The 24,316-nt window shown below is 34.1% G+C and overlaps 3 protein-coding genes across 5 annotated transcripts; all 3 read right to left on the bottom strand.

Annotated features, from left to right (window-relative positions):
* Positions 1 to 1,033: 1,033 nt before the first annotated feature.
* On the bottom strand, positions 1,034 to 22,711 carry LOC140045273 (putative defense protein). 3 transcript variants are annotated; one of them, XM_072090113.1, is made up of 8 exons: positions 22,588 to 22,711; positions 20,007 to 20,191; positions 19,699 to 19,853; positions 19,121 to 19,218; positions 18,514 to 18,614; positions 18,275 to 18,294; positions 17,985 to 17,997; positions 16,968 to 17,656 (listed from the first exon to the last, which is right to left on the bottom strand). In XM_072090113.1, the coding sequence occupies exons 2-8, from the start codon at positions 20,185 to 20,187 to the stop codon at positions 17,592 to 17,594; spliced, it is 633 nt and encodes a 210-aa protein (XP_071946214.1). In that variant the 5' UTR covers positions 20,188 to 20,191; positions 22,588 to 22,711; the 3' UTR covers positions 16,968 to 17,591. The 3 variants fall into 3 exon arrangements, with proteins under 3 accessions (XP_071946215.1, XP_071946217.1, XP_071946214.1); XM_072090114.1 differs by lacking the exons at positions 16,968 to 17,656; positions 17,985 to 17,997; positions 18,275 to 18,294; positions 18,514 to 18,614 and adding exons at positions 1,034 to 1,117; positions 1,316 to 1,416; XM_072090116.1 differs by lacking the exons at positions 16,968 to 17,656; positions 17,985 to 17,997; positions 18,275 to 18,294; positions 18,514 to 18,614 and adding exons at positions 9,276 to 9,962; positions 10,161 to 10,261.
* Positions 1,965 to 6,619, bottom strand: LOC140043364 (putative defense protein Hdd11). Its single transcript, XM_072087865.1, has 6 exons — positions 6,543 to 6,619; positions 6,150 to 6,294; positions 5,137 to 5,258; positions 3,545 to 3,729; positions 3,222 to 3,376; positions 1,965 to 2,096 (listed from the first exon to the last, which is right to left on the bottom strand). Exons 1-6 carry the CDS (start codon positions 6,617 to 6,619, stop codon positions 1,980 to 1,982), a joined length of 801 nt encoding a protein of 266 aa, XP_071943966.1. The 3' UTR covers positions 1,965 to 1,979.
* On the bottom strand, positions 10,826 to 11,813 carry LOC140043361 (putative defense protein Hdd11). Its single transcript, XM_072087863.1, has 3 exons — positions 11,630 to 11,813; positions 11,354 to 11,508; positions 10,826 to 10,927 (listed from the first exon to the last, which is right to left on the bottom strand). Exons 1-3 carry the CDS (start codon positions 11,811 to 11,813, stop codon positions 10,826 to 10,828), a joined length of 441 nt encoding a protein of 146 aa, XP_071943964.1.
* Positions 22,712 to 24,316: the final 1,605 nt, after the last annotated feature.

Raw genomic sequence — 24,316 nt, 5'->3', positions numbered from 1 at the left:
TTAAATAAATTTTTTTTTCAGGAGACAATACACCTTTAAATGAATGAATATGAAATGAAAGAAAAATCCAACGACTAAATTTTGGAAACGAGACAAAACAAAATAGTTTTCTCCACGAACTTTATTATATAAAAACCTAATCCGACCAGCATATACTTTATTATAGCAAAAAAAAACAAAAAAACGAATAATGCGTTATTTTAGTTAACAACCGTGTTCACCTATGTTTGATAGCCTTGTTTCACACAATGCGTGTCATTTTACAGGCATTAAGAAATGTTAACCTATTATACATGTACCGTAAATCTTCTAATTGTAACCCTGGGTTATTATTCTTTGATTGTTTTTTTAGGGTGGGTTACTGTTAGAAGGGAGAAGGGGGGGGGGGTGTGGTAACTATTAGAGTAGTGGGTTACTATTACTAATCTTAAATTAGGCACCTGAAAATTGTAACCCATCCCAACTTTTCCGGTCAGCAACTCATAGCAAAGAAATAAAAAGGTACGAATCAATAAACAAATTAGTTTGAACGCTAACTTTATTTTATAAACTCAAAAACACTCAATCCTCCCCCACTCCCGAGATCAACATGTATTATCCTAAAATAGTAACCCATGGGGGTAGTAGTGGGTTATTATTATAGATTGACTTACAGGGTGGGTTACTATTAGAAGGTGGGTTACTATTAGAAGGGGGTTACTATTAGATTGTGAGTTACTATTAGAAGATTTACGGTAGGCCTACTAATAAAATAAAACAAGAAGCATTTTCTCAACAGCCTTATGTGCAGACTCTTTTACATAAGCATAGAATAAATCCGTTTAAGGAGCTCATCATTTTTTTTAATCTACAAATGTTGCGATACCACGTGACCAGCAACATTGCCAAAATGACGCGCGCGTGCATACCTAGAAATATAGAAAAAACGCCCTCGTACGTTCGGTAGTCAATGGATCATTCTTTTCTTACTAAAACATTGCTTTCATTCTGTTTCTATATTCTTCTATAAAATATTTTCTATAAACTGTGTGTGATTATAAAGTTACGAGAATCTAATAAGCAAGAACAGCTACCATGATACTGGAGATAATTGTAAAGATTGATGATATAACGTAACCTGAAAAATACAAAAATGTTAAAGTAGTTAACATACACCTAAAACACAGTTCGCAGTGACACGTGAAACAATAAATAAAAGATTCCGATTACCCAGGATGTAGGGAGCTAATACAAGATATTTTATTAGATAGAAATTTATAGTAAATAGTGAAGTTTATTAGGGAGAAAACATGTTTAATTGTAACTATAAATTTACTAGCTGCTCCGGTGTCGCACATCTCGGCATCAAACATTAGATTGTTGGAGACGATGTCAGTGTAATATCTTGTTGCAGGATCACCTTGAACTACAGTCACTCTGAAATACAATAAAACAAATTAGGCTATTCATAAGGCTACTCGACATGATTTCAAAAGTATTAATTGTTGTCGTGTCAATAGACAACTAACATTGTTTGTGTCTTTGCGCTTAGTTCTTATCTTCTCACTAAGCAGTGAAGATCGCGCAAAGAAAATAAAGTTGGGATAATCTGTCGCTTGGGATTGGTCAAATGTACTAATCTTGGCTGGATTGAGAAAGTAAAGGAATCCGACTGGATATATTATATCCGACATCATACCAGTTCAATTTCGATTATTCGACTACAATTCCAATACAATGGTTTCCGGATGAATAACCAACGCGATGATATGAGGAAACTCATTGTCTGTAATCAAGGCCAGATCCAAAATCCAGATTCATTGACAATTTCAGAAGATATAGTATGATGATACAATGTTATTAGCTGGTAAAAAAAAATGTAAAATCTTACAAATGTGACACCTTATTGTGTAATTATATAAATATGCCATTTGCCTACAGTGTTAAAATGGCTAATAAGTAACAGTAACAGGCGCGCCCTTCTATTGTGTTTGGATGTTTCAAAAATAATTACCGTACCTAAAGGCTAAGTCACCGACATCTTCACATGGTCCGTCGTATGTCCAAGTAGCCACGACACTCATTTTGTCATTATTATCTTTATGTCCCCATGCACTCTATAAAAAAATGTATTTAGCTGGATAATAGAGATTAAACTTAAGGAGACACAGATGAAAGAACAAAAAGACTAAATTAATTCTGAGCATGAACAACGCATAATTACCGAAGTTATGTTTCCATGCAAAATTTTGTTTCAAGCTAAATTCTAATTCAATAGGAATTCTGTCCCAAGCGGAATTTTTTTTAAACGGAATTCCGATTCAAGCGGAATTCGGTTCCAAACGGGAATTCGGTTGTAAGCGGAATTCTGTTTCAAGCGGAATTCTATTTAAAGCGGAATTCTGTCCCAAGCGGAATTTGGTGCCAAACGGAAGTCTGAATTAATTCGGTTTCAAGCGGGATTCTAGACAATCTTAGTGTCTAGTTTCCACTAGTAATATTAACCCAGTATTTTTACTCGGGGTACCCGAGTCTAGTACTTACTCATTTTCTCCTCCACCATCTGGACACTATTGAGTAAAAAGTGCGATTTTTAAAGTACTACTCCTCCCTTATTAGTTGTAGTATTGAGCTGGGATTTGGCATGAACATACTACAGGGACATGTCCTCAAAGCTATAGAGCCGGATTTTTAATTTTTTGTTAATTAATTTGTTTAATTAAGAATCCACAATGTGTGACACACACCACAGCGTTATGTAGTTATATGGTTATATGCGGCTTCTTGGCGTAGTGGTTATCACGTTTGCTCAATACGCAGAAGGTACCTGGTTCGAGCCCGGGCTAAACCTTTTTTTTTAAACTTTATGGTGAAAAGTACTGTATACGCAATATGATAATTATAAACAGTATATCTTATTATTATTTTTTTAAAATACTTATTTTGTGTAATCGGTAATTATCACTTTTACACATGTTTATTTTGCTTTGTGCTTATTACCATTTATTTGTAATTTAAATGGATTAAAAAACTTTCTGTAACCCACAATTTCAATGTAAGAGGTTTTGTAGTGTAGTGGTTGTCAAGTCTGGTTAACACGCAGAAGGTCCCGGTTCGAGCCCTGGCGAAACCTATTTTTCTTTAACTTTCTAACTGTATACGTCTGTATACAGCTTCTTTCGCTGTACCCCGAGTATTGCACATTCGTGCTTGTTCTCTCGGTAAAAATAAGACATTATTACGTTAGCATTGTCAGCAGTACACTCTACTCCACCTGTCAGCTCTGGGTAATCTGAGAACATTCCTAAAGCTGGATTAGTTACAAAGTCAGCATCGTTCACTCTGGCTTGAACAAAGAAGCCTCGGAACGATGTTCCATTTGTAGTTGCAACGGTGACTGTTTATAAGAATAAAAAAAGTGAGTTTGTGAGTTTGCGCAGATTGGTGTTCGGAGGCCTTTAGTTTGTGTTTTTCTTTTTGGCCAGTATGTTTGATAGCTTTCCAAGAAAAGCAAGTGAAACATTTTGTTTTAAGATTGTAAGATTGGAGACATTCTTAGGCCTACCTTGAACAGGAGATCCTGTGGCGTACTTCATTGAACCAATGGTGACCGCATATGGAGGTTCTCCTGACACAGTCGCGTCTCCATGTTGGGGAATCATATCGTTACAAGCATTTTCTGGGGGTCCAGTGGGAAGCGTCAATGCCACGGACAGACATGCGCTTAAGATCAGTACGGCATTCATTTTTCTATAAACACAATTTCAAACGTAATTACGTCACAATCTGTAAATTCAAGTTTTAAGTAAAAGTGTCCAGATATATAATTGTGAATTCATTTTCCTTGCCATACAGTTCAATTGAAAGAAAATTAGACAAAATAAAAATATATTATGTTAAGTGTCAACCAATTTCAGGGGAGTTCGGAGGGCGCTAAAATACTGTATTATGTCATCAACATTTTATTTATGCTACCATTTTGAAATATCTGACACCGACTCGTTAAAACATGAACAACTTTAAGAAAACCATTTAATACAACAAAGTTGATCATTTTTTTAATAGAGACGACTCGAAAATCAGAGGAGGGAGTTTAACATACATATTTTTGGCCTATTCAATAAAATATATACAGGAATAATGCAACCCGTCATGCAAATATACTATATTTGCCTAAAGAAATTTTGTTGTAGGCCTATACGGCTTATTGGTAGAAATTTGCAAATACAAATACTTTAAATTGCAATGAATAGTAATTTTAAACAAAAGGCTCTATATACTTTATTATACCAGCACACTTAATAGGCTAATGCAAAGTGTGTGTACATATACCACCAGCACGCTTCTGATGTGAAATGGAGTGTACACTAAATACAAAATTCACATTGGTGGTACTAACATTTTATGAGCGGACCTTCCGCATAAACTGTGTGTAGAGATATTCTATGTCGTGGCGTTTCGGATAAAAATAAAATTATAAAACACAAATAATATAAAACACATCTCAGAGTAGTATTAACATTGGTTGGATTTTCAATAGAATTTTGAGTAAAACTTGTTGATGATTACTAATTGCCAAGCCTAATAAAGTAGACACACAAATACAAAATTCACTTCCTTGCTATAATGTTATGACTTGGTTTTATTCAATTCAATCACTTTGGTTTTATTCAATTTTAATATTCCAATTGTTTGTATTTTTTCTTTGTTATGTATTTTAAATTTATTGTTAAATGGATGCTAAATGAATAAATAAATAAAGATAAATAAGGACCATTCGCCTATCTCACTTATGTACATAATTTTAGGGCGTTGGCATAAACGGGCATAAAAAACCTGGTTGAATTTTTAATATAACAATACCATTTTAAGAAAACAGCTTGTTTATGGTAACTTAATTGCCTAGCCTAATATAGAATTAAGTATACACAAATACAAAATTCACATCCGTACTAAAAAAGTATGAAGACATTTTCGCCGGATTGTCCTTTCGCCGGATTGTCCTTTCGCCGGATTGTCCTTTCGCCTATATCTAGGCCTACTGATTGATGTACATACATTCTACGGTGTTGCGTATACGCCAAATCGTCCAGTAAACTAAAATGGTAACAAAGTTGGCTGTATTTTTAATACTACAATACACTAATTATCACTTACCTTGTTAATTGTTTTTTTTTACTATAAATTAGTTTAAAGATCCTGTGAACGTGTACTAACGCTGCACAGTGTGAACCAGGAATAGAAAAAGTACCAACGGTTGGTGTAATCTCACCAACTCCCTGATGAATGAATAACCATAAACCAACTACAACAACCAATCAAAACCAGTGTGTTAACATTGTATTGAAATTATTATTGCATTTATTATGATCATCACTTCTATAAGTGGCACAATATTAGTCACGGATTTTATTTGTAATTGTAATCGAGTAAAGGCGTGTGGCGCAGTGTGTTGGACGTTCGACTACTGATCGTGAGATCGAGGTTCGAATCCAAGCCTCTCTCCACCCAGGTGTATAAATGGGAACCCGGTTAGATCAAGACACAACTTTGCGCTGATTACTATACTAGCTGCGAGATTATGGGAGTATGTTTCCATACGTGTTTGATCAGGAAAAAATGGGGACTATAGGGTAATAATGTTCAGCGCTTAGAGGTTTCACAACATTAGGCGCTATATAAATCCAGGATATTATTATTATTATTATTATTATTATTAATTGTCTGCATAATCATACCAATAACTAGGCACGGAGAAAACTAGAAAAATGATGTAGTGCGCTTATGTCGAGATGGTTATTTATAGGCCCAATAAAGTAGTGCACGCTATAGAAATGATAGTTTGCAATAGTATTGTATATTGATATTATACAGAATTCTTAATTCAATTAAAATGAAACACCTAAGACGTTGTTATGAGGTAACATAATTGGACAGAATATTCTATTGATTGGATAGAATTTGTACAAATTAGCCTAGAATTGGTATCGATTTCTACGCCAGTGGAATTTAGGCCAATCTTAATTGAGTGGAAATTTCGCTTAGCGGAATTCTGTTCTTAGCGAAATTCTGTAATTAGCGGAATTCTGTTCTTAGCTGAATTTACATTTAGTTTCCACTAGTAATATTAACCCAGTATTTTGCTCTCGGTAAAAATAAGACGTTCTTACGTTAGCATTGTCAGCAGCACATTCCACGCCACCTGTTTGCTCTGGGTAATCTGAGAACATTCCTAAAGCTGGATTAGTTGCAAAATCAGCATCGTTCACTCTCTGGCTTGGACAAAGAAGCCTCGAAAAGATGTTCCAACGGTGACTGTTAGGAATAAAAATTATATAGAAAAGTTTGTTATCAATGGTGACTTGACGGTATTTCAATTCCAAGTTCAAGTTCGCATCTTTACAAAACCGATTTGGTAGGCCTACTTTTATTGTTAGTCCTTTTGGTTGGTTTAATTTTGAAGTTCATGAATTTGTTGTTTAAGATTAGTATACGTAGTAAGCGTTTTTGTACGCGCGCTTCAATTATTGCGTCATTTCCTTTTTCGTTTGCTTACCTTGTACCGAAGCTCCTTTGCTGTATGTCGTTTTACCAATAATGACCTCATATGAAGGTTCTCCTGATACTGTGGAGGGACCATGTTGAGGGATCATATTTGGACAAGCAGTAGTAGGGTCCAGTGGGAAGCGCTAGTGCCACGGACAGGCATGCACTTAAAACCAGTACGGCATTCATTATTCTACAAAAAAAAATACGGTTTAGTTCTGTAAAACGTTATTTATTACGTCAGTAATCTGTAAATTCAAACTACTCTCAGAATATATGTCTAGAATCAGCAGTACAGTGAGGAGCGCCAATGTCACAGTAAGACAGCGGGCGCTTAAAATCAGTATCCTACAAATAAAATGGTTTGGTCCAGTATGAACGTTATTTTTAACCTACGTTATAACATCAGAAATCTGTAAATTCAAACTATTATCTATATTAGGCCTACAATCTATCTATCAACAATCTTTCCATTTTTAAAGCGCCATTCCACCGATTGCACATAGCACTTTCAGGAGTGGCTTAAAAGTGTTCAAATTCGAGTTTCTATGTCAAGGCCCAACAGTAGTGACAGTCCCTGAACAGTTGTTTAGATTGTAGTTGATGGTAAATAGTACTCTGACCAGGGTTATGTAATACCTGGTTGGTATATGTCCGTATTGAATTTTGATAGTGGACATTTCGCCAAGAACATGGTTTTCAGTGGTAACAATTCTTGTTGGATTTTCGATACTAAATACAATTTTGACTACGTATCACCTATCACCTACCTTCAATTGTTTTGTTTAATTTACCAAGATCCTTGAGTAGGGCTACCAGCGTCGCACGATGTGAACCAAGAATGCAGAAATACCAACGGCTGGTTTTTTTTTTAATCTCATTAACTCCCTGATAAATGACTAATCACAAACTACTACAATACAAACAACCAATCAAAACCATGTGTTAAAATTGATGAATATTAATTTGTTGCAATAATCATCGATCATGATTTCTATTTTGTATTATCCCCTCCATAACCCACAAATTTGTTACGTTTGCCTCTCTCCACCCAGGTGTACAAATGGGTACCTTAGGTCAAAGCATAACGTATTCATACGCGATTGATAAAAAATGACCGGGGTGATAATAATATACAGCACATGAAGGTTTCACAACATTAGACGCTTTATAATTAATAGATAATGGGAAAATAATATCTAATGGTTATGCATAATGTGCTAGAGATTGGGGAAGAGGAGTAATCCTGTTGCTTGTTGTTATATATAATTAAATTATCAGGTGAGTGAACCTGGTAGGTTACCACTGTACACGGCACAGGCCCACCGCTTTATGTCTATAGACTTATTAAATAAGATAACAAGAGTCAATGTGTAGTATATTCTGAACGTGTACGGCGATGTACCAAGTATAAGTGGTATCACATGTACATTACGGTCCGCCGATCCACTGTTTTAACCAAAATAAATACGGGTTTAATTATATGTTGTTTAAAGATGTATTGTCCCCCAAAAACATGAAAAAATGAAGATTAGTTAATTCAGACTTTGAATAGGTTATTTTGTAGTCTTAATCAAGTTCATCACTTCCGTAGAAAAAAAAACAAATAATGTTTTCCCTTATAAAATGACAAAATTGGTTAAATTCAACTAAAAATCCATTGCAGCCAATTTGACTATTTTTTTGCAGTTTTTGCAGGTAAATGCATTTTTTTCAATCTAATTATTGGTCAAAGTGGATAACTATTATGTGACATTAAAATGGGATATTCAACAAAAAAAAATTAAATAATTATTTTTTTCAGTGGGACAATACACCTTTATATTCAGAACATTTATTTCTCTTCTCTTTTCTATTAACAGTGTTTGTAAAAAAACAATTTTAAATAAGAGAGGCGAACCCCAGAAAGTGTAAACTTGTGGTGGGCTGCCAAAAAATAAAAAATATCAAAAAATAATTAAAAAAAACCAAAGTAAACAAAAGTAACCGATTGAAAATATCAAAGAAATTTGAATTAATATTATTTAGAATTCAGTGATTATATGTGGATAATAGATGCCTTTTTAACTTAAAAGTGAAATGTTTTTTTGTTGGCGATTTGGTTATGTATTTGGGTAAGTTGTTCCAATATTTTGGCCCTGAAAACTGAATGTTATGTTTGAAAGATAGTGTTTTGTGTAATGGAATATGTATTTTATTTGAGGTTCTTGTGTTATGACTATGATAGTTGAAATTGAATTTGAACAGGGGTTGAAATTGAGCGGGATTAGGGAATTTAACTTTATTATTTTTTTTTTCTTTATTCAATTTTCAGGTATACATGACAATACAGCGGTGCAGCACCCTGAGGATTGCCATGAGTGCAAAGCACTATCGAAAAGGCTCTCCATATACTGCACTAGAACATATAAGACAAACATATACACAAGATGCTCTACATAAACAAAGACTTATTATTATTAAGTCTTTGGGAGTGGAGTTGTAAATTGTCATGAGAAAAAAACCCTGACATATGACAGGACTTAAACCCAGGACCCTTAGATTGGGAGCCAAGCATCATAACCACCAAGACACAGCTCCACTCCTAACTAACCAAGAGTATACGAAAATACATTGTTGAAGGCAATTTATATCGTAAATTTTTAAAAGGGAAAGGGATGCAAACAACGGATCTGAGTGGGCTCTTGGAGGCGAGTTTGAATGAAAAGAAAAATCCAACGACTAAATTTTGGAAACGATACAAAACAAAATAGTTTTCTCAAAGAACTTTTATTATATAAAAAATCTAATCCGACCAGTGTATACTCTTTATTATAGCAAAAAATAACGAATAACACATTATTTTTATAACATCCGTGTTTGACAGCCTTGGTTATTATAGGTCTAACCTATGATGTACTAATAAAATAAAACAAACATTTTCTCAAAAGCCTTATGTGCAGAATCTTTTACTAAAGCATAGAATAAATCCGTTTATAAGGAGCTGATCATTTCTTCTACAATCTACAAATTTTTGCGACGCCACGTGACCAGTATGTTGCTCGCAGAAGACGAGTTATTGTGAAAAATTATAATTAAACGATGAATGCATAAATTGCACTGAATACATGAATTGGTTGTACCCTGCTTTTTAGAAGTAGTGCTTGGTCTCTGTATGTATGGTGTAGGCATGTATGTCCAGCATTATCAAATACAGCAACATTTCCAAGATGACGCGCGCGTGCTTACAAAGAAATATAGAAAAGAACGCCCTCGTACGTTCGGTAGTCAATGGATCATTCTTTTCTTACTAAAACATTGCTTTCATTTTGTTTTATATTCTTCTATAAAATATTTTCTATAAACTGTGTGTGATTATAAAGTTACAAGAATCTAATAAGCAAGAACAGCTACCATGATACTGGTGATAACTGTAAAGATTGATGATATGACGTAACCTGAAAAATACAAAAATGTTAAAGTAGTTAACATACACCTAAAACACAGTTCGCAGTGACACGTGAAACAATAAATAAAAGATTCCGATTACCCAGGATGTAGGGAGCTAATACAAGATATTTTATTAGATAGAAATTTATAGTAAATAGTGAAGTTTATTAGGGAGAAAACATGTTTAATTGTAACTATAAATTTACTAGCTGCTCCGGTGTCGCACATCTCGGCATCAAACATTAGATTGTTGGAGACGATGTCCGTGTAAAATCTTGTTGCAGGATCACCTTGAACTACAGTCACTCTGAATTACAATAAAACAAATTAGGCTATTCATAAGGCTACCCGACATGATTTCAAAAGTATTAATTGTTGTCGTGTCAATAGACAACTAACATTGTTTGTGTCTTTGCGCTTAGTTCTTATCTTCTCACTAAGCAGTGAAGATCGCGTAAAGAAAATAAAGTTGGGATAATCTGTCGCTTGGGATTGGTCAAATGTACTAATCTTGGCTGGATTGAGAAAGTAAAGGAATCAGACTGGATATATATATCCGACATCATACCAGTTCAATTTCGATTATTCGACTACAATACAATGGTTTCCGGATGAATAACCAACGCGATGATATGAGGAAACTCATTGTCTGTAACCAAGGCCAGATCAAAAATCCAGATTCATTGACAATTTCAGAAGATATAGTATGATGATACTATGTTATTAGCTGGTAAAAAAACATCTGTGTGATGTGACACCTTATTGTGTAATTATATAAATATGCCATTTGCCTACAGTGTTAAAATGGCTAATAAGTAACAGTAACAGGCGCGCCCTTCTATTGTGTTTGGATGTTTAAAAAATAATTACCTTACCTAAAGGCTAAGTCACTGACATCTTCACACGGTCCGTCGTATGTCCAAGTAGCCACGACACTCATTTTGTCATTATTATCTTTATGTCCCCATGCACTCTATAAAAAAATGTATTTAGCTCGATAATAGAGATTAAACTTAAAGAGACACAGATGAAAGAACAAAAAGACTAAATTAATTCTGAGCATGAACAACGCATAATTACCGAAGTTATGTTTCCATGCAGAATTTTGTTTCAAGTTAAATTCTAATTCAATAGGAATTCTGTCCCAAGCGGAATTTTTTTTAAACGGAATTCCGATTCAAGCGGAATTCGGTTCCAAACGGGAATTCGGTTGTAAGCGGAATTCTGTTTCAAGCGGAATTCTATTTAAAGCGGAATTCTGTCCCAAGCGGAATTTGGTGCCAAACGGAAGCCTGAATTAATTCGGTTTCAAGCGGGATTCTAGACAATCTTAGTGTCTAGTTTCCACTAGTAATATTAACCCAGTATTTTTCTCTCGGTAAAAATAAGACATTCTTACGTTAGCATTGTCAGCAGTACACTCTACTCCACCTGTCAGCTCTGGGTAATCTGAGAACATTCCTAAAGCTGGATTAGTTACAAAGTCAGCATCGTTCACTCTGGCTTGAACAAAGAAGCCTCGGAAAGATGTTCCATTTGTAGTTGCAACGGTGACTGTTTATAAGAATAAAAAAAGTGAGTTTGTGTTTTTCTTTTTGGCCAGTATGTTTGATAGCTCTCCAAGAAAAGCAAGTGTAACATTTTGTTTTAAGATTGGAGACATTCTTAGGCCTACCTTGAACAGGAGATCCTGTGGCGTACTTCATTGAACCAATGGTGACCGCATATGGAGGTTCTCCTGACACAGTCGCGTCTCCATGTTGGGGAATCATATCGTTACAAGCACTTTCTGGGGGTCCAGTGGGAAGCGTCAATGCCACGGACAACAGACATGCGCTTAAGATCAGTACGGCATTCATTCTTCTATAAACACAATTTCACAATCTGTACAGTTTTAAGTAAAAGTGTCCAGATATATAATTGTGAATTCATTTTCCTTGCCATACAGTTCAATTGAAAGAAAATTAGACAAAATAAAAATATATTATGTTAAGCGTCAACCAATTTCAGGGGAGTTCGGAGGGCGCTAAAATACTGTATTATGTCATCGACATTTTATTTATGCTACCATTTTTAAATATCTGACACAGACTCGTCGTTAAAACATGAACAACTTTAAGAAAACCATTTAATACAACAAAGTTGATCATTTTTTTAATAGAGGCGACTCGAAAATCAGAGGAGGGAGTTTAACAAAATTCAATAAAATATATACAGGAGTAATGCAAACCGCCATGCAAAATATACTATATTTGCCTAAAGAAATTTTGTTGTAGGCCTATACGGCTTATTGGTAGAAATTTGCAAATACAAATACTTTAAATTGCAATGAATAGTAATTTTAAACAAAAGGCTCTATATACTTTATTATACCAGCACACTTAATAGGCTAATGCAAAGTGTGTGCACATATACCACCAGCACACTTCTGATGTGAAATGGAGTGTACACTAAATACAAAATTCACTTCGGTGGTACTAACATTTTATGAGCGGACCTTCCGCATAAACTGTGTGTAGAGATATTCTATGTCGTGGCGTTTCGGATAAAAATAAAATAATAAAACACAAATAATATAAAACACATCTCAGAGTAGTATTAAACTTGGTTGGATTTCAATAGAATTTTGAGTAAAACTTGTTGATGATTACTAATTGCCAAGCCTAATAAAGTAGACACACAAATACAAAATTCACTTCCTTGCTATAATGTTATTCAATTCAATCACTTTGGTTTTATTCAATTTTAATATTCCAATTGTTTGTATTTTTTCTTTGTTATGTATTTTAAATGTATTGTTAAATGGATGCTAAATGAATGAATAAATAAAGATAAATAAGAAACATTCGCCTATCTCACTTATGTACATAATTTTAAGGCGTTGGCATAAACAGGAATAACAAACCTGGTTGAATTTTTAATATAACAATACCATTTTAAGAAAACAGGTTTTTTATGGTTACTTAATTGCCTAGCCTAATATAGAATTAAGTGTACACAAATACAAAATTCACATCCGTACTAAAAAAGTATGAAGACATTTTCGCCGGATTGTCCTTTCGCCGGATTGTCCTTTCGCCTAGGCCTACTGATTGATGTACATACATTCTACGGTGTTGCGTATAACGCCAAATCGTCCAGTAAACTAAAATGGTAACAAAGTTGGCTGTATTTTTAATACTACAATACACTAATTATCACTTACCTTGTTAATTGTTTTTTTTACTATAAATTAGTTTAAAGATCCTTTGAACGTGTACTAACGCCGCACAGTGTGAACCAGGAATAGAAAAAGTACCAACGGTTGGTGTAATCTCACCAACTCCCTGATGAATGAATAACCATAATAATACAATTACAACAACCAATCAAAACCCGTGTGTTAACATTGGATTGAAATTATTATTTCATGTATTATGATCATCACTTCTATAAGTGGCACAATATTATTCATGGATTTTATTTGTAATTGTAATCGAGTAAAGGCGTGTGGCGCAGTGTGTTGGACGTTCGACTACTGATCGTGAGTTCGAGGTTCAAATCCAAGCCTCTCTCCACCCAGGGGTATAAATGGGAACCCGGTTAGATCAAGACACAACTTTGCTCTGATTACTATACTAGCTGCATTATGGGAGTACGTTTCCATACGTGTTTGATCAGGAAAAAAATGACTATGGTAATAATGTTGTTCAGCGCTTAGAGGTTTCACAACATTAGGCGCTATATAAATCCAGGATATTATTATTATTATTATTAATTGTCTGCATAATCATACCAATAACTAGGCACGGAGAAAACTAGAAAAATGACGTAGTGCACTTATATCGAGATGTTTATTTATAGGCCCATTAAAGTAGTGCACTCTATAGAAATGATAGTTTGCAATAGTATTGTATATTGATATTATACAGAATTCCTAATTCAATTAAAAAGAAAGACCTAAGACGTTTTTATGAGGTTACATAATTGGACAGAATATTATATTGTTTTTATTGGATAGAATTTGCACCAATTAGCCAAGAATTGGAATTGGTATCGATTTCTACGCCAGTGGAATTAGGGCCAATCTTAATTGAGTGGAAATTTCGCTTAGCGGAATTCTGTTCTTAGCGAAATTCTGTAGGCTAATTAGCGGAATTCTGTTCTTAGCTGAATTTACATTTAGTTTCCACTAGTAATATTAACCCAGTATTTTGCTCTCGGTAAAAATAAGACGTTCTTACGTTAGCAATTGTCAGCAGCACATTCCACGCCACCTGTTTGCTCTGGGTAATCTGAGAACATTCCTAAAGCTGGATTAGTTGCAAAATCAGCATCGTTCACTCTCTGGCTTGGACAAAGAAGCCTCGAAAAGATGTTCCAACGGTGACTTTTAGGAATAAAAATTATATAGAAAAGTTTGTTATCAATGTTGACTTGACGGTATTTCAATTCCAAGTTCGCATCTTTACAAAACCGGTTTGGTAGGCCTACTTTTATTGTTAGTCCTTTTTTGTTGGTTTAATTTTGAAGTTCATGAATTTGTTGTTTAAGATTAGTATACGTAGTAAGCGTTTCTCTGTACGCGCGCTTCAATTATTGCGTCATTTCCTTCTTCGTTTGCTTACCTTGCACCGAAGCTCCTTTGCTGTATGTCGTTTTTAGTGACCTCATATGGAGGTTCTCCTGATACGGTGGAAGGACCATGTTGAGGGATCATATTTGGACAAGCAGTAGTTGGGGGTCCAGTGGGAAGCGCTAATGCCACGGACAGGCATGCACTTAAAACCAGTACGGCATTCATTATTCTACAAAAAAAAATACGGTTTAGTTCTGTAAAACGTTATTTATTACGTCAGTAATCTGTAAATTCAAACTACTCTCAGAATATATATCTAGAATCAGCAGTACAGTGAGGAGCGCCAATGTCACAGTAAGACAGCGGGTGCTTAAAATCAGTATCCTACAAATAAAATGGTTTGGTCCAGTATGAACGTTATTTTTAACCTACGTTATAACATCAGAAATCTGTAAATTCAAACTATTATCTATATTAGGCCTACAATCTATCTATCAACAATCTTTCCATTTTTAAAGCGCCATTCCACCGATTGCACATAGCACTTTCAGGAGTGGCTTAAAAGTGTTCAAATTCGAGTTTCTATGTCAAGGCCCAACAGTAGTGACAGTCCCTGAACAGTTGTTTAGATTGTAGTTGATGGTAAATAGTACTCTGACCAGGGTTATGTAATACCTGGTTGGTATATGTCCGTATTGAATTTTGATAGTGGACATTTCGCCAAGAACATGGTTTTCAGTGGTAACAATTCTTGTTGGATTTTCGATACTAAATACAATTTTGACTACGTATCACCTATCACCTACCTTCAATTGTTTTGTTTAATTTACCAAGATCCTTGAGTAGGGCTACCAGCGTCGCACGATGTGAACCAAGAATGCAGAAATACCAACGGCTGGTTTTTTTTTAAATCTCATTAACTCCCTGATAAATGACTAATCACAAACTACTACAACAACCAATCAAAACCATGTGTTAAAATTGATGAATATTAATTTGTTGCAATAATCATCGATCATGATTTCTATTTTGTATTATCCCCTCCATAACCCACAATTTTGTTACGTTTGCCTCTCTCCACCCAGGTGTACAAATGGGTACCTTAGGTCAAAGCATAACGTATTCATACGCGATTGATCAAAAATGACCGGGGTGATAATAATACAGCACATGAAGGTTTCACAACATTAGACGCTTTATAATTAATAGGTAATGGGAAAATAATATCTAATGGTTATGCATAATGTGCTAGAGATTGGGGAAGAGGAGTAATCCTGTTGCTTGTTGTTATATATAATTAAATTATCAGGTGAGTGAATCTGGTAGGTTACCACTGTACACGGCACAGGCCTACCGCTTTATGTCTATAGACTTATTAAATAAGATAACAAGGGTCAATGTGTAGTATATTCTGAACGTGTATGGCGATGTACCAAGTATAAGTGGTATCACATGTACATTACGGTCCGCCGATCCACTGTTTTAACCAAAATAAATACGGGTTTAATTATATGTTGTCCCCTAAAAACATGAAAAAATGAAGATTAGTTAATTCAGACTTTGAATAGGTTATTTTGTAGTCTTAATCAAGTTCATCACTTCCGTAGAAAAAAAAACAAATAATGTTTTCCCTTATAAAATGACAAAATTGGTTAAATTCAACTAAAAATCCATTGCAGCCAATTTGACTATTTTTTTTGCAGTTTTTGCCGGTAAATGCATTTTTTTCAATCTAATTATTGGTCAAAGTGGATAACTATTATGTGACATTAAAATGGGATATTCAACAACAAAAAATTAAATAATTATTTTTTTCAGTGGGACAATACATCTTTATATTCAGAACATTTATTTCTCTTCTCTTTTCTATTAACAGTGTTTGTAAAAAAACAATTTTAAATAAGAGAGGCGAACCCCAGAAAGTGTAAACTTGTGGTGGGCTGCCAAAAAATAAAAAATATCAAAAAATCATTAAAAAAACCAAAGTAAAACAAAAGTAACCGATTGAAAATATCAAAGAAATTTGAATTAATATTATTTAGAATTCAGTGATTATTTGTGGATAATAGATGCCTTTTTAGCTTAAAAGTGAAATGTTTTTTTGTTGGCGATTTGGTTATGTATTTGGGTAAGTTGTTCCAATATTTTGGCCCTGAAAACTGAATGTTATGTTTGAAAGATAGTGTTTTGTGTAATGGAATATGTATTTTATTTGAGGTTCTTGTGTTATGACTATGATAGTTGAAATTGAATTTGAACAGGGGTTGAAATTGAGCCGGGATTAGGGAATTTAACCAAGAGTATACGAAAATACATTGTTGAAGGCAATTTATATCGTAAATTTTTAAAAGGGAAAGGGATGCAAACAACGGATCTGAGTGGGCTCTTGGAGGCGAGTAGTTTGAATGAAAAGAAAAATCCAACGACTAAATTTTGGAAACGATACAAAACAAAATAGTTTTCTCAAAGAACTTTTATTATATAAAAAATCTAATCCGACCAGTGTATACTCTTTATTATAGCAAAAAATAACGAATAATACATTATTTTTATAACATCCGTGTTTGACAGCCTTGGTTATTATAGGTCTAACCTATGATGTACTAATAAAATAAAACAAACATTTTCTCAACAGCCTTATGTGCAGAATCTTTTACTAAAGCATAGAATAAATCCGTTTATGAGGAGCTGATCATTTCTTCTACAATCTACAAATTTTTGCGACGCCACGTGACCAGTATGTTGCTCGCAGAAGACGAGTTATTGTGAAAAATTATAATTAAACGATGAATGCATAAATTGCACTGAATACATGAATTGGTTGTACCCTGCTTTTTAGAAGTAGTGCTTGGTCTCTGTATGTATGGTGTAGGCATTGTATGTCCAGCATTATCAAATACAGCAACATTTCCAAGATGACGCGCGCGTGCTTACAAAGAAATATAGAAAAGAACGCCCTCGTACGTTCGGTAGTCAATGGATCATTCTTTTCTTACTAAAACATTGCTTTCATTTTGTTTCTATATTCTTCTATAAAATATTTTCTATAAACTGTGTGTGATTATAAAGTTACGAGAATCTAATAAGCAAGAACAGCTACCATGATACTAGAGATAATTGTAAAGATTGATGATATGACGTAATCTGAAAAATACAAAAATATTAAAGTAGTTAACAAACACCTAAAACACAGTTCGCAAAAACCTTTTGCGCACAAATGGCTTTCAGTTCGCGTACGCGGATGACAACAACATGAAACAATACATAAAAGATTCCGGTTACCCTTTCCCGTTCGATTTATAAATTTGTATTGTACATGAACATGGGGCAGCAAAACATGGATGAGAAAAGGCGGGAGAGGATCAAGCAGACAGGATATAGGCCGGGCAATACAAGATATTTTATTTGATAGAAATTCATAGTTAACAGTAAAGTTTATTAGAGAGAAAACTTGATAGGTATCCAAACTTACTGGCTGCTCCATTCTGAAAAACAAAAGAAAATAGTAAATTAGTTAACATACACCTAAAACACAGCATTTTTTGCGCACAAATGGCTTTCAGTCCGCGCACGGATTAAAACAATACATAAAAGATTTCAATTATCCTAGATTTTTTAATTCGTATTGTACAGGAACATGGGGCAGCAAAACTTAATTCTTTCAAAGATTGGTGGGAAAGAGCGGGAGAAAGACAGGCAGACAGGATGTATGGGGCTAATACACAATATTTGATTTGAATTCATTAGTTTAACCAAACTTACTGGCTGCTCCGTTGTCGTACCTGAAAAATACAAAATATTAAATAGTTAACATAACACCTAAAACACAGTTCGCAAAACGTTACGCAAAAATGGCTTTCAGTCCGCGCGCGGAAAGGGAGGGAGAGGATCAGGCAGAGAGGATATAGGAAGGCAAATACAAGATATTTTATTTGATAACAATTCATAGTTATAAGTTAAGTTTTATTAGAGAGAAAACTTGTTTGTGACTATAAACTCACTAGCTGCACTGGTGTCGCACATCTCGGCATCAAACATTAGATTGTTGGAGACGATGTCAGTGTAATATCGTGTTCGAGGATCACCTTGGACTACAGTCACTCTGAAATACAATAAAACAAATTAGGCTATTCATAAGGCTACTCGCCGTGATTTTAAAACTATTGTTGTCGTGTCAATAGACAACATTGTTTCTGATCCTTCGCGCTTGCGCTGGGAAGAAACGCAGTGCCGTTCACGCAAGGCAGGCTGACCAATCACGAGCAACAATTTGGATAATCTTTCGCTTGTGCTTAGTCATAAGCTTGGCTGGATTGAGAAAATAAAGGGAATCCGACTGGCTATATATCCGACCTCATACCAGTTAAATGTCGATTCTTTCGACTACAATGATTTCCGGATTAATAACCGAAGCGTGGCGATATGAGGAAACCAATCTAAGCTCATTGTGTTATACCTGTAAGCAAGGACATATTAATTATTATTAAAAAAAAGCCAGATTCATTGAATGTAACATGTGACACCGTATTGTGAATATGCATTTAATATAAAATAATATAGGCCTACCATTTGCATCATTTTAACGGAATTCAGAAATAATTACCGTACCTAAAAGCTAAATCGCCGACATCTTCACATGGTCCATCGTATGTCCAAGTGGCCATGACACTCGTTTTGTCATTATTATTTGTATGTCCCCAAGCACTCTATAAACAAATATATTTAGCTCGATATAAACTTAAGTAGAAACGGATGAAAGAACAATAAGACTAAATTCATTCTGAGCATGAACAACGCTTAATTAGAGAAGTTATGTTTCCATGCATAATTTTGTTTCAAGCTAAATTCTAATTCAATAGGAATTCTGTCCCAAGCGAAATTTTGTTTCGAACGGAATTCCGATTCAAGCGGAATTCGGTTCCTAACGAGAATTCAGTTTTAAGCGGAATTCTGTTTCAAGCGGAACTCTTTTTAAAGCGGAATTCTGTCCCAAGCGGAATTTGGTGCCAAACGGAAGCGGAATTCTGTTTCAAGCGGAATTCTATTTAAATCGGAATTCTGTCACAAGCGGAATTTGGTGCCAAACGAAAGCTGCAATTAATTCGGTTTCAAGCGGGATTCTAGACAATCTTAGTGTCTAGTTTCCACTAGTAATTATTGACCTAGTAAAAATAAGACGTTCTTACGTTAGCATTGTCAGTGGTACATTCCACACCACCTGTCTGCTCGGGGTAATTGGAGAACATTCCTAAAGCTGGATTAGTTACAAAATCAGTATCGTTCACTCTGGCTTGGACAAAGAAGCCTCGGAAAGAGGTTCCATTTGTAGTTGCAACGGTGACTGTTGTTAAGAATAAAGAAATAAGGAGTTTGTGAGTTTGCGCAGATTTTCTTAATTTTTTTTTTCTCTTTTTTGGCCAGTTTGTTTGATAGCTTCTCCAAGAAAAGCAAAAGCAACATTTTGTTTTAAGATTGGAGACAGTCTTAGGCCTACCTTGAACAGGAGATCCTGTGGCGTACTTCATTGAACCAATGTTGACAGCATATGGAGGTTCTCCTGACACAGTCAAGCCTCCATGTTGAGGAATCATATCGGTACAAGCATCTGTTGGGGGTCCAGTGGAACGCGCAAATGCCATAGACAGGCATGCGCTGAAAATCAGTACGGCATTCATTCTTCTATAAACACAATTTCAAACGTAATTACGTCACAATTTGTACATTCAAGTTTTAAGTATAAGTGTCCAGATATAATTGTGAATTCATTTGCCTTGCCATACAGTTCAATTGCAAGAAAATTAGACAAAATAAAAATATATACTTAGCGTCAACCAATGAACACATTTCAGAGGCGTTCGGAGGGCGCTAAAATACTGTATTATGTCATCGACATTTTATTTATGCTACCATTTTGAAATAATCTGACACCGACTCTTGAACGTGAACAACTTTAAGAAAACCATTTAATGGAACAAAGTTGGTCATTCCTTTTTTAATAGAGGCTACTTGAAAATCACAGGAGGGAGTTGACGTTTAACCAGTGAGGTAAAGCCGAAGCCTAGAGGGCGCACTCCGGACTGAAAAGTGATTCACACAGAGGAGAACCAACAAGATGGCGGCCGTAAATGTGTTCATAAACATTATTTAATATACAAAATAATAATCAAATATAATACATTAAGACCACATAAATTGCAACACATATTCTTTTCAAAGCACAGTGAAGTTTTTATAAAATTTAATATAATTATTTTTAATCGCAATAGAATGAATAATTTCTTGGTAATCTAGCAATTGTACGTATACGAGGATCATATAGAATGCGTCCGCGTTTATACGCTTAACGCGCTGCGTTGCGTATTGTTCTCACGCAGCAGATAGGCTCAACACACAGGCGTTGTAGTGCGTACTGCGTAGGGCATATCTGATTGGTCGATTGCAGCCGCCATCTTGTTGGTTCCCTCTTCATGGAGAATCACTTTTGAACTGCGATAACATTAAAAGATTGCCATCCAGCCTTCGGTTATTACATATCACTGCGTTTAACATACATATTTTTGGCCTATTCAATAAGATATATACAGGAGTAATGCAAACCGCCATGCAAATATACTATATTTGTCTAAAGAAACTTTGTTGTAGGCCTATACGGCTTTTTGATAGAAATTTGCAAATAAATACTTTAAATTGCAATGAATAGTGATTTTAATTAAAAGGATATATACTTTATATACTTATATAACTTTTGCTTATAACCATGTTCATCTGTAGGCCGTTGCCAATATACAGTAATCTTCCTAAACACTATTTGCTACTTTTAATACTTACAATATTATATGTTTTCATCTTTTCCATTGATTGTAAACCTCTAATTAAACTTTTCAGTATTTTATTATTCAACTTCTGTTTCCAATAATAGTCAATAGAAACAATTATTATTATCTATACTGTAAATAATCATTGTATATATTTTATAATTAATATTTAAATTGGTTTTTTTTTTCTGTAATATTATACGTTATTATGGTTACCATTATAACAAATGTACGATTGATTGAATAAAAGTTCACATATATATATAATACCAGCACACTTAATATAATAGTCTAATGTGAAATGGAGTGTACACTAAATACAAAATTCACTTCCGTACTAACATTTTATGACGGGACCTTCCGCCTAAACTGTGTGTAGAGATATTCTATGTCGTGGCGTTTTGGTAAAAATAAAATAGGCCTAATAAAACACAAATAAAATAAAACATATCTCAGATTAGTATTTTTCAATACAATTTTGAGTAAACTTTGTTGATGATTGTACTAATTGCCAAACCTAATAAAGTATACACACAAATACAAAATTCACTTCCTTGCTACAATGTTATGACTTTATTTTATTTAATTCAGTCACTTCAATTCAATTTCAATTCAATTCAATTAAAACTTTATTATCCCCATGGGGAAACTCTGTTGGCCTTTTCAAAAAACTTTGGTTTTATTCAATTTTAATATTCCAATTGTTGGTATTTTTTCTTTGTTATGTATTTTAGATGTTATGTTGAATGAATGCTAAATGAATAAAATTAATAAATAAAAGTAAATAAAAGAACCATTCGCCTGTTCCACTTTTGTACATAATTTTTTTATTTTTCACACAACATTCATAAAAATATAAATAGAAAATTAAGTACAATAAAGTGTGAAAAACAGGATAACCACAAGCAAGCGAAGCTTTTAATCTGTGGCACCCTAACTTAAAATATAAATTTACAAATATATTACAAAAATGTTTTCATGCAGGAATAACAAACCTTGTTGTATTTTAATATAACTATATACAATTTTGAGTAAGCACCTTATTTATGGTTACTAATTGCCTAGCCTAATATAGAATTAAGTATACACAAATACAAAATTCACTCCCGTACTAAAATGTTTATGAGTAGGCCTACACCTTTCGTCTATATCTTAGGTCTTAGGAGTATACATTCTAGGTGTTGCGCATACGCCAAATTACCCAGTAAACTAAAATGGTAACAAAGTTGGTTGGCCTACAATACACTAATTATCACTTACCTTGTTAATTGTTTTTGTATAAATTGATTAAAAGATCCTGTGAACGTGTACTAACGCCGCACAGTGTGAACCAGGAATAGAAAATGTACCAACGGTTTGGTAATCTCACCAACTTCCTGATGATGAATGACTAATCAGAAACCAACTACAACAACCAATCAAAACCCGTGTGTTAACATTGGATTTAAATTATTGTTGCATTTATTATGATCAGCACTCTTTTAAGTAGCACACAATATGATCATTCAGGGATTTTATTTGATATTGTCTGCATAATCCCCACCAGGTACCAATAAATCTAAACGCTAAACAATGATGTAGTGCACTTATGTCGAGATTTTTATAAGGCCCAATAAAGTAGTGATGATAGGTTTATGACACACATATGTGATAAATAACTGTTACAAACATTCAGGTTTGTTGTGGTATAAAATGTTGCTAAACCTATTACAAACGCTCGAGTTTGTTGTGGTATAAAATGTTGCTAAACCATTAGCAAACGCTCGAGTTTGTTGTGGTATAAAATGTTGCCAAACCTGTTACAAACGCTCGAATTTGTTGTGGTATAACATTTTGCTAAACCTGTTACAAACACTCAGGTTTGTTGTGGTATAAAATGTTACAAAACCTGTTACAAACGCTCGAGTTTTTTGTGGTAAAAATGTTACAAAACGCTCGAGTTTGTTGTTTTGGTATTTGTTTTTCATGTAACTATAAATACAGAAAACTTGATTATAATTCCTCCTAGTTATAAATAATAATCTGAACTGAAAAACGTTTCCTAAAATAAATATCATTGACAAACACATGTTCATTGTGTTATTTTATATTGTGTTTGCAGAAAGCAGTTTCAGTGTTCACCAACCATTACTAATAATTCTCTCATAACAAACGTATTACACTTAACTAACAATACCTGCTTATTTCCTTAAGTCTAGAATAAGTAAATACTCGTAATCACTTAAGCTTAGATGCTGATAAAGAAAACCACAATTCAATGTAAAGGAAGATATTATTGTACAAAAATAACGTTGTGTTACATACATCCGTTTCACTATAAACAATTTAGCTTAATGCTGATACAGCATCTGATGATTGTGCCTTTATGTGAATATACTGCATAAAACTGTGTATTGTTTAAAGAAATAATTCTTAAACATTTTTTTTTTTTAATATGCTATTTTAATGTCACCTAATAGTTATCCATTCTGACAAAAAAATGGATGAAAAATGTATTTACCTAAAAAACTGTAATTTAAAGCAAACAATAGTCAAATTGGCTGCTGCCAGTCAATTATTTTGTCATTTCATAAGTGAAAACATTAATTTTTTCCGGGTTTTTTTTGTACGAAAGGGATTAACTTTATTAAAACTACAAAATAATCTATTCAAAATCTGATTTCATTAATCTTTATTGTTCATGTTTTTGAGGGACAATACATCTTTAAAGCATGGTTCTAAAGTGCCATATTACGTATTGCAAGTGGGATCCTTCGCTACCGGGAAATTAATCTAGCTTAACATTGAATTAAGAAGTCTCTCATAATGTAACTGAATTTCAGAATGTGTTTTATGTGATTTATTTGTTATATAAATATTTATTTTGACTTGAATCACGTTGCATGTAGGGAGCGTGTTTCGATTTGCGACGACAGCCAAACTACGTCATAGTTCATTGTGGGAATGTGGAAATATTTGGACGTTTGTTCTTGCTTTCTGGTCGAGGCTA

The sequence above is a fragment of the Antedon mediterranea genome, chromosome 3 (genome assembly GCF_964355755.1).
Source record: "Antedon mediterranea chromosome 3, ecAntMedi1.1, whole genome shotgun sequence".
Lineage (NCBI taxonomy): Eukaryota > Metazoa > Echinodermata > Crinoidea > Comatulida > Antedonidae > Antedon > Antedon mediterranea.
This window is presented reverse-complemented; position numbering and strand designations above follow the sequence as displayed.

Excerpts from the sequence above, each read along its gene's own strand:
- LOC140043364 (XM_072087865.1), bottom strand. The coding sequence starts at position 6,619 with ATGGTCCCTCCACAGTATCAGGAGAACCTTCATATGAGGTCATTATTG. Across the intron at positions 6,295-6,542 it reads CATACAGCAAAGGAGCTTCG|TCACCGTTGGAACATCTTTT; the intron begins GTACAAGGTAAG and ends TATTCCTAACAG. Across the intron at positions 3,730-5,136 it reads AAAAAAAAACAATTAACAAG|AAAAATGAATGCCGTACTGA; the intron begins GTAAGTGATAAT and ends TTGTGTTTATAG.
- LOC140043361 (XM_072087863.1), bottom strand. The coding sequence starts at position 11,813 with ATGAATGCCGTACTGATCTTAAGCGCATGTCTGTTGTCCGTGGCATTG. Across the intron at positions 11,509-11,629 it reads CACAGGATCTCCTGTTCAAG|TCACCGTTGCAACTACAAAT; the intron begins GTAGGCCTAAGA and ends TCTTATAAACAG. Across the intron at positions 10,928-11,353 it reads GTACTGCTGACAATGCTAAC|AGTGCATGGGGACATAAAGA; the intron begins GTAAGAATGTCT and ends ATTTTTTTATAG.
- LOC140045273 (XM_072090113.1), bottom strand. The coding sequence starts at position 20,187 with ATGAATGCCGTACTGATTTTCAGCGCATGCCTGTCTATGGCATTTGCG. Across the intron at positions 19,219-19,698 it reads GTACCACTGACAATGCTAAC|AGTGCTTGGGGACATACAAA; the intron begins GTAAGAACGTCT and ends ATTTGTTTATAG. Across the intron at positions 18,295-18,513 it reads GTGCGACACCAGTGCAGCTA|GTACGACAACGGAGCAGCCA; the intron begins GTGAGTTTATAG and ends TGTATTTTTCAG.